This window comes from Dreissena polymorpha, chromosome 1, assembly GCF_020536995.1.
Source record: "Dreissena polymorpha isolate Duluth1 chromosome 1, UMN_Dpol_1.0, whole genome shotgun sequence".
Lineage (NCBI taxonomy): Eukaryota > Metazoa > Mollusca > Bivalvia > Myida > Dreissenidae > Dreissena > Dreissena polymorpha.
This window is the reverse complement of record NC_068355.1, coordinates 67,047,433-67,057,330: the sequence shown is the minus strand read 5'-3', so window position 1 is coordinate 67,057,330 and position 9,898 is coordinate 67,047,433. Positions and strand designations below refer to the sequence as shown.

General features: G+C 36.9%; 1 protein-coding gene and 1 long non-coding RNA gene across 2 annotated transcripts; both read left to right on the top strand.

Annotated features, from left to right (window-relative positions):
• Positions 1-1,346: 1,346 nt before the first annotated feature.
• Positions 1,347-3,408, top strand: LOC127833521 (uncharacterized). Its single transcript, XR_008027456.1, has 3 exons — positions 1,347-1,387; positions 2,816-2,929; positions 3,385-3,408. It is a non-coding gene; the product is annotated as an uncharacterized LOC127833521 (long non-coding RNA).
• Positions 3,409-3,413: 5 nt separating this feature from the next.
• Positions 3,414-8,782, top strand: LOC127833514 (uncharacterized). The gene is made up of 5 exons (XM_052358808.1): positions 3,414-3,467; positions 3,875-3,916; positions 5,301-5,432; positions 6,284-6,358; positions 8,079-8,782. Exons 1-5 carry the CDS (start codon positions 3,446-3,448, stop codon positions 8,294-8,296), a joined length of 489 nt encoding a protein of 162 aa, XP_052214768.1. The 5' UTR covers positions 3,414-3,445; the 3' UTR covers positions 8,297-8,782.
• Positions 8,783-9,898: the final 1,116 nt, after the last annotated feature.

Below are 9,898 nucleotides of genomic sequence, written 5' to 3'. Positions count from 1 at the left end.
CAATTGACAACCCTGATATGTTGTTTTGGTTTTTGTTTGCATTTGAAACACAGATTTCTTGTTGTTTTTAGCTCACCCTGAGCACAACGTTGCTCCATGGTGAGCTATTGTGAACGCCTTTTGGTCCGTCGTGCGTCGTCAACATTTACCTTGTTAGCACTCTAGAGGCCACATTTATTGTCCAATCATCACGAAACTTACTCAGAACATGTGTCCCAATAATACTCTCGGACGAGTTCGAAAATGGTTCCGGTTGATTGAAAACATGGCCGCCAGGGGGCGTGCAGTAGTTGCTATAGTAAAACCTTGTTAACACTCTAGAAGTCACATTATTGTCCAATCTCATGAAACTTTGCAGAACATGGTGTCCCAATAATATCTTGGACGAGTTCGAAAATGTTTTCCGGTTGGTTAAAAAAACATGGCCGCCAGGGGGCGTGGCAGTTTTCTTATATGGCTATAGTAAAACCTTGTTAAACCTCTAGAAGTCAAATTTTTTAGTCCATCTTCATGAAACTTTGTAAGAACATGTGTGCCAATAATATCTTGGACGAGTGAGAAAATGGTTCCGGTTGGTTGAAAAACAATGGCCGCCCAGGGGGCGTGGCAGTTTTCCCTTATAGGCTATAGTAAAACCTTGTTAACACTTTAGAAGTCACATTTTTAGTCCAATCTTCATGAAACTTGGTCAAAACATGTGTCCCAATAATATCTTGGACGAGTTCGAAAATGGTTCCAGTTGAATGAAAAACATGGCCACTGATCTGAACATTTGTTCTAACAATAGCTTGAGTGAGTTTGAAAATGGTTATGGTTTGTTTGAAAACATGGCCGCCAGGGGGGGGGGGCAGTTGTCCTTATATGGCTTTAGTGAAAACTTGTTGACACTATATTAGCCACATTTATTGGCCAATCTTCATGAAACTTGGTCAGAACATTTGTCACAATGAAATTTTGCCAGAGATTGAAGCTGGGTCATATGAGCTCAAAAACTAGGTCACAAGGTTAAATATAGAAAAACATGTTAAAAGTCACTTTTTGTGTATCTGTTTGGGAAGTCACTTTGTGCCTAATGTTTTTTTATTTATGAAATATTTTCAGAATGGACATGCTTGAAGTGCGTGGAAAATCAAAGAAGAATTGACAGCATGTATATTATTAACTCCAGATGTAAAATCAGCTATAAATGTCCTGGTGGAGACAAGAAGTGTTCATTGGTATCAGTTCCAAGAGACAATCCCTATCTTTTCTCCAGATTAAATGCTCTTCTTACTCCATTATCTGGCAGTCGAGCTATGCATGAATTGGGTTCGAGATGCCCGGACTGCAGAGGCCTGAAAGGATAACACAACCCTTATTGAGAAAATACATTGCTACAGTGTCACAGGTAATTATACCCTAAAACCTTAGGTTATGCAGCATATTGAAGCACTTTGAACTGAACAAATTATAGTTTTAAACCTTAACTAGGACAGTTAGAAACAGGTAAAAATGGGTAGACAGACTGATAGTGAAAACCACTTAAAAATCCTCACTGGTTCATAGGAGCCTGAGGTATATAGTAATAAAATGTATAATCGTGTCTGAAACCACAAGGTCCAGAGAATGGTATTTGGTTTGTAATTACTGAGTTGTCCACTACCAAGATTGTTCAAATTATGCCCCTGGAGTCAAAGTTTGCCTGCCTCTTTGGTCACAAGTAAAGCATAGAGTTAAATGGTATACCTTCTTATGAAACCTACCGCCTTAAATACAACACAGCCCAGCAGCTAAATATTTGACATTCTTCAAAAGTTCCAAGGTTACTTTGTCATGGTGATTTGCCAATCATTGGTTCAGCATTTCTTACTTGCTGTCAATATACCTTGAGCGACCATTGCAGTCCTTTTGTTTACTTTAGTCTTTGATACATAGATTTGTTATTTATATTAAACTTTGCTGTTAAATCAAGAAATTGTTATGTTGTTTTATATGTATGTATTTGCTTTGGTTCGAATATGGCCATATTAAATGTATGCAATGTGTTATCCTTGTCAAATAAAAAATCATTTCTTGAAACATTCAAGGTTCAATATTGAACTTTCTATTTATAATTCAGTACTTATTTTTATTTACAAACTGGTACACAATCGTTTCACAATTACTTCTAAAGTCTAGTTGTGCAAATATTGGATTGTTTAAAAGGCCATTTAAGAATTATGGTCTTTGTTTCATATCCCTGTACAGATGAGATATTGTGACCTGAAGGTTTCTTTATTATGGCCACAATATTTATTTAGACTTTCAGCAATTATACTACATTCTCTTCCCGTTTAATGGCATACATACATACATGTATACTTCGGCTTTTATACAGGAATAAGTAATTATGTTGATTTTGCTTGCCATCAATTTGTGAATAAATTATAATAAAAACTTTTATGGAGACCTTTGATTTTGGGCAGCTTTTGTATGACAGAAAATGGTTATCTGTGAGAACCCAATAATTGATTTAATTGTTAGACCCAATTGTTATATTTAACATAAATTTTGGCATATATACAGGAAGTAGCTATTTGCAAAATGGCGGATCATGTAAATACCAAACCACGTGTTGGCTTTTTCAGAATTAAACATTACAAAATTTTGACTCTGTAAATGCATGGTGTGATTACAAGAATTTGGAGCACCATAATGACTACAACTATACAGATAAAAGCTTTCTTGTGTACATCTTTTCTGTAGAAGATGCAAACAAAATTTGTTAAATTGGCAGCAAACTGGAATGATGACTGCATATTTTGTGAATATAATCAAGAATTAACATGCTTTGTAGATTCTTGACATGACTCATGGTGAACTAAAATTGCTTGCAAAGCATCTGGGACATGATGTGAAGACACACAAGGAATATTATCAGTTGTCTTCCAGTACCATGGAACTCTCAAAGGTATATATTCATTAATAAAAATCTTTAAATTTTCCATACACATATATTTGAAAAACTAAATGCTATATTGTAACTAAGAGGGCTAAAAGAAGAATAATTTAACAGGCAGCCATAGTAAGACCATATCTGATGTTGACTACTTTGACTAGTATGCTTTGCATTAATGGGCCTTTTATGCCCCCTGGATCGAATGAACGGGGGTATATTGTTTTTGGCTTGTCTTTCTTTGTATGGTGTGTGCGTGTCCACGGTGTGTGTGTGTCCCAAAACTTTTACCAAAACTTAAACGTTTGATCATAACTTTTGAAATATTGAAAACAGCAACTTGATATTTGGATTACATGCGTATCTCATAGTGCTGCAACAATACGCCAAAACCGTATTGCAATATATTGTCGTTGTTATGATGGAAGTATTGTGACACTGGAATATTATGGTCGTCTTGACATTTATAGGTTGCCCTGATGTTGTATGCTGTTTGAAAATGGTAAAGTCAATGAGTGGAAGGGAAGGCAGATGAAGGACATAGTAGTAGAAGGTTTGATTATAAGAATTTTATTATATAATTCATTTTACTTGAATTGGGATGGAGAATTTTTGATACTTTCTCTCCTATGGCTGTCAGTAAATTCGACTGAATGATCATTCTTCAGAACAAAACAGAGCGCTTGAGAACAGACAAACGATGTAAAACATTGTTTGAAAGGCGGGGCCCTTGTTTTGGGCCACGTTAATTCAATAAGTCTAAAATTACGTGGTAAAAATAGGCAAACCTATTTTATGTGCCTTGAAAATTGTTTATCCTCTCAAGAAATGCTAATGCAACAAATACTTTTTAAACAACCTTGAAGTATTGAAAAATATTTACTGTCATATCAAGAGTGACTTCTGGTTATTTTTTTTCTATAACTAGTTATTTCTAAAATAAAAAATCATTTTTTACAGATTTACCTCTTCCAATTGAAGACGAAGATGGCCATCAAGAAGGTAAAATAGTTATTTATACCCAGAATAATCATTGGCCACTGTTCATTTGTATTATGAAAGTGGTCCATAACAGAGTCATTGTTATGGTAGCCATTAAAAAAAAAAAAGAAGTATAAGGAATACCTTAAGATTTGGACACCTTATGAAATAGTTTATATGCCTCAATGAGACATTTCTGTTTCGAGTTTATTTTAATGATTTAAAGGATAAATAACTTAACTTGCAAGTATGAAGATTTTCTGATTTAAATTGTAAGCAGGTCTTATAACATATTTTATGGGGGATATGTGTGTTGTTATTTTGTGTACATCTCATACCTTAAACCGAAAGCATAAAAAAAACACTTTAGAAGTGCTTTGGAAAACAAAACATTTCCTTTGTTATTTCTGTTATCATATAATAAAGGCTCACCTATTGATGATAAAGACAAGACCAAGTGTAGACTATATATTCTAGTACAATTTTCCATTGTCCAAGCAAATATATATTTATGCCACCCTTCGAAGAAGAGGGGGTATTTTGCTTTGCACATGTCGGTCTGTCGGTCGGTCCGTCCACCAGGTGGTTTCCGGATGATAACTCAAGAACGCTTGGGGCTAGGATCATGAAACTTCATAGGTACATTGATCATGACTTGCAGATGACCCCTATTGGATTTTGAGGTCACTAGGTCAAAGGTCAAGGTCACAGTGACCCTAAAATAGTAAAATGGTTTCTGGATGATAACTCAAGAACGCATACGCCTAGGATCATGAAACTTCATGGGTAGATTGATCATGACTCGCAGATGACCCCTACAGATTTTGAGGTCACTAGGTCAAAGGTCAAGGTGACCAGAAATAGTAAAATGGTTTCCGGATGATAACTCAAGAACGCATACGGCTAGGATCATGAAACTTCATGGGTAGATTGATCATTACTCGCAGATGACCCCTATTGATTTTGAGGTCAAGGTCACGGTGACCCGAAATAGTTAAATGGTTTTCGGATGATAACTCAAGAAACCTTTTGCCTAGGATCATGACACTTCATTAGTACATTGATCGTGACTCGCCAGATAACCCCTATTGATTTTCAGGTCACTAGGTCAAAGGTCAAGGTCACAGTGACAAAAAACGTATTCACACAATGGCTTCCACTACAACGGACAGCCCATATGGGGGGCATGCATGTTTTCTATAGATTTCAGCAAGACCCACCAATGGATAATAGACATACAAGACCCCACTGTTGACATTATATGTTTATAAGGCATTGAGGCAACTGTTAAAGACACCCCACAGTCTAGAATCTATACAGGAGTCAGAGCCTCTCATGATACAACAGGCCAGTGTTAACTGTGCTGATCATATGCAATCTACAGGTTTCACTTTGGTTCTTTCAGAGTCCATGTCAACTGCTGACAGTGAAGAGCCAGGCAGTCTGACCCATGATAGGAGGGAGCCAAGTGAAGAGCCAGCCAGTCTGACCCATGATAGGAGGGAGCCAAGTGAAGAGCCAGCCAGTCTGACCCATGGTATTTCTATTATCATATAATAAAGGCCCACCTATTGATGATAAAGACATGACCCAACTGTAGACTATATATTCTAGTACAATTTTCTGTTGTCCAAGCCAATATATATTTATGCCCCCCTTCGAAGAAGAGGGGGGATATTGCTTTGCTCATGTCAATCGGTCCGTCTGTCCACCAGGTGGTCGTCAGACGATAACTCAAGAACGCTTGGGCCTAGGATCATGAAACTTCATAGGTACATTGATCATGACTTGCAGATGACCCCTTTTGATTTTGAGGTCAAAGGTCAAGGTGACCCGAAATTGTACAATGGTTTCTGGATTATAACTCAAGAACGCATACGCCTAGGATCATGAAACTTCATAGGTAGTTTGATCATGACTCGCAGATGACCCCTATTGATTTTGAGGTCACAAGGTCAAGGTCACGGTGACCCGAAATAGTAAAATGATTTTCGGATTATAACTCAAGAACGCTTTTGCCTAGGGATCATGACACTTCATATGTACATTGATCGTGACTTGCAGATGACCCCTATTGATTTCAGGTCACTAGGTCAAAGGTCAAGGTCACAGTGACAAAAAACGTATTCACACAATGGCTGCCACTACAACGGACAGGCCATATGGGGGGCATGCATGTTTTCTATAGATTTCAGCAAGACCCACCAATGAATAATAGACATACAAGACCCCACTGTTGACATTATATGTTTACAGTCATTGAGGCAACTGTTGAAGACACCCACAGTCTAGAATCTGTACAGGAGTCAGAGCCTCTCGTGATACAACATGCCAGTGTTGACTGTGCTTATCATATGCAATCTACAGGTTTCACTTTGGTTCTTTCAGAGTCCATGTCAACTGCTGCCAGTGAAGGGCCAGCCAGTCTGACCCATGATGAAATGAGGCAGCCAAATCCTCAAGGTATGAACTAAATTTGAAGACGGGTTTCTCTGCATTTTCTATCATTATGTGACAGAGTCTTATGTCATGACTGTATTAAAGTAAATGAGTAGTCCAAGTCAAGTGTGATGCTCTAGACGACCTCCTCTGTGATCTACAGGGTTACAACAATGTGCTTGTAAAAGTCCTTGTAAAGTACAAAGTAGGCAGTTTGCTATGGAAGTTAATGTTAAGTACTTGTTCTTCCAAGAAATGATAGTTCTGCGAACTGTCAGTTCTTATATGTGTGAAAATTGTTTTAAACTGGTGTTAAAACAGTTTCAGTTCATTTTACCTCCTAACATGTTCAGGTTTTGTGCATTTTTATCAGGAAAACCTTGCTCTACAATATTCAATCATTGTATCACTTGCGGTGTTCTGCCGTGAAATTTTACTGTTGGGGACCCTTTAGGATTACAAAAGTGGGGACAAAAAGAAAAAATATGGGGGACACAGAAATATTTTGTAGCAGAATTAAATGTGTGGAAACTAATAACCTTTAACTTGATTAAACTTGCTTAAAACTTCTAACAGTCAGGTTGTAACATTGTTATTAAAACTGGAACATTCAAACAACTTTTTAACACTGTCAAACAGTTGTCAACATATTTACAAAACTTTGAACAGATTTATGGTCATTGGACTCCGCATGGCATGTCAAAGTACTTGTTCGATAATTAGAAATACCGATAGTAAAGGCGTTTTCTTTTTGCTTTATGCACAATCTGCATGTCATTTTGTTGTTGTCAAACAGTGACCAAGGACATTTTTGAAGCCAATTTTCTTGTAATGTACGTTTAAGGGCAGACTTTTTCGTAATTGCTAAACAATGTAGGGACTTGGGAAGACTCTGTTGGGTTAACAACCCAACAGAGTCTTCCCATTTTCTAATTTTACTTGCCGGAGGAAAAAAAATAAATGGATTTTTTTTCTCTGGCCTGTCACTTTAAGCCATTTTGATAGTTTCGGAAATTTCCTTGATATCTGATTGGTTGTTATAATCTCAACTTACCAATGAAATAGAGTGTTAATATTAAATAAATTAACCATTGGCTGCGAAATGAGTTATGTACAATGAAATAGTTTGTTCTGGTTACACATTCACTCGATTACTTTACCGACTTACAAATTGAATCGATTAGTTTTTATTTCTAATTCATGTGCGCCCGCGGACCCATATACAGAAAACGGGTGGGGACAAATATTTGTTTTTTGCGACAATAACACAAGGGCGCATCCACGGCAGAACACTGACTTGTTATGTTGATACTTTGTGTGCAAGGATCAATTCAGTAGAAAAGTCAACAAAATAAACGGCTTACAGTCACTGACCAAATGAGTTTGCTGCTTAGAGTGTATATTTTCCAAAAAATATTTGAAAATTTCCCCTCTTGGAAGTGTAGTTCAATTTTAATCAATACCTCGTTTAAATAATTCACAGAAAGCCAAAAAATGTTGATCTTTGAACATAAACATAACATGTTGATGACAAAAAAAGTTGGAATAATGTTTTTCGCTCTGTGTAGGTGAATTATGGTGTTACAACTTGATTTTGTATGTTACTTGCTTAGAATTGAAATTTCCCCTTTTATGCGTGAATTATCCCCCTCTCAGGGGACCCGACCCCTTTCCCCCAAAACTGAAAAAAACACTGACATGATACTCATTGCTATTTTATTTTTTATATCTATTCTTGTTTTAGGGACAGGGACAAGAAAAGGAATGAAACGAAAGTGGGCCAGCGAAGAGAACATATGTTTCATGAACTTTTTTAGAGATGAATTAAGAGAAAAAATAATGCCATCTGGCTCAAAAATAATGGGGTCCCTAAAAATACTTACCGGAAGAACAGTGGCCCAGATAAGGGCAAGGGTCCATAACATTATTATGAAAAAACAAAAATGGAAAAAGAATTGTTGAACTGTGGAATATGTTTATGCCCCTGGTAGGGTGGCATATAGCGTTGAACTGTCCGTCAGTCAGTCAGTCTGTCCATCTGGCCGAAAACTTATATGGCCATAACTTTTTCAATATTGAACATAGCAACTTGATATTTATACCCCTATTACAATTGGTAATGGGGGCTATATAGGAGTCACGTTTGTCGGTCTGTCCCGATATTTCATCCGATCTTCACCAAACTTGGTCAGTAGTTGTATGTAGATAATGTCTAGGTCAGTTTGAATATGGGTCATGCCAGGTCAAAAACTAGGTCATGGGGTCACTTAGTATGTTTTAAAACTGTAAGTTTGTACGGACCATAGCTATGTCATTTATTGTTACATTTTTAAATGACTCGGTACATTTGTTCACCATCATGGAACGGTGTGTCGCGTTAAAAAAAATTACGTCAATATCTCAAAGGTCAAGGTCACACTTGGGAGTTCAAAGGTCAAATGCTTGTCCGGGCCCATAGCTTTGTTTTTTATTGTGAGATTTTAAAATCATTTGGCACATTTGTTCACCATCATTGAACAGTGTGTCGGGCGAAAGAATTACGTCGATATTTCCAAGAACAAGGGCACAATTTGAGTTTAAAGGTAAAAAATGGCCATAATTGAGCTTGTCTGGGCAATAACTATGTTGTTTATTGTGCGATTTTAAAATCGTTGGCTCTTTTGTTCACCATCATTTGACGGTGTGTCGCGCGAAAGAATTATGTCGATATCTCCAAGGTCAAGTTCGTAGTTTTAGTTCAAAGGTCAAAAATGGCAATAAATTATCTTGTCTGGGCCATAATATGTCATTCATTGTAAGATTTTAAAATGACTGTACATCAATTTTGTTCAAAGTCATTGGAAGGCTTGTCATGTGAAAGAATTCAAGAGTTCAAAGGTCAAAATGGCTATAAATGATAATGGCATAATGATTCTTAAAAAAATCGCCATAAATTGTATTATCTTGTTTTGTGAAGACAGCATACAAAATAATCAATCAATCAATGCGGTATGTGGGGGTAACAGACAAAGCTCCAGTTGGCATGCATGTGCATCTTGTGAAGCTGCACATATTGAGTGGTGAAAAGTGAAGGTCAAGGTAATTCTTCAAGGTTAAATGTTAAATATATTGCTTTTGTCCGTCCGTCTGAAAACTTTAAAATTGTGCCATAACTTTTGAGCTCACCTGAGTGCAACATGCTCATGGTGAGCTTTTGTGATTGCCTTTGTGCGTTGTATGTCGTCAACATTTTGCCTTGTGAACACTCTAGATTCCACATTTATTGTCTGATCTTCATGAAATTTTGCAGAACATTTGTCACATTGATACCTCGACTGAGTTCGAAACTGGGTCATGCTGGGTCAAAATTAGGTCACTAGGTAAAAAAAACAACAAAAAAACTTGTGAACACTGTACAAGTCCAATCTTCATGTAACTTTGTCAAAATGTTTGTCTAAATGATATTTTGGTTGAGTTAAAAATTGGTTCCGGTCCGTTGAAAAACATGGCCGCCAGGGGCGGGGCAGTAAAAAAATTTCCTTATATGGCTATAGAGAAACCTTGTGAACACTTTAGAAGTCAAAA

What these genes read in the sequence shown, in the direction of transcription:
- LOC127833514 (XM_052358808.1), top strand. Translation starts at nt 3,446, where the DNA reads ATGAAGGACATAGTAGTAGAAG. An exon ending in GAAGGACATAGTAGTAGAAG is followed by an intron (nt 3,468 to 3,874) that starts GTTTGATTATAA and finishes CATTTTTTACAG; the next exon opens with ATTTACCTCTTCCAATTGAA. An exon ending in GCCAGCCAGTCTGACCCATG is followed by an intron (nt 5,433 to 6,283) that starts GTATTTCTATTA and finishes TGGTTCTTTCAG; the next exon opens with AGTCCATGTCAACTGCTGCC.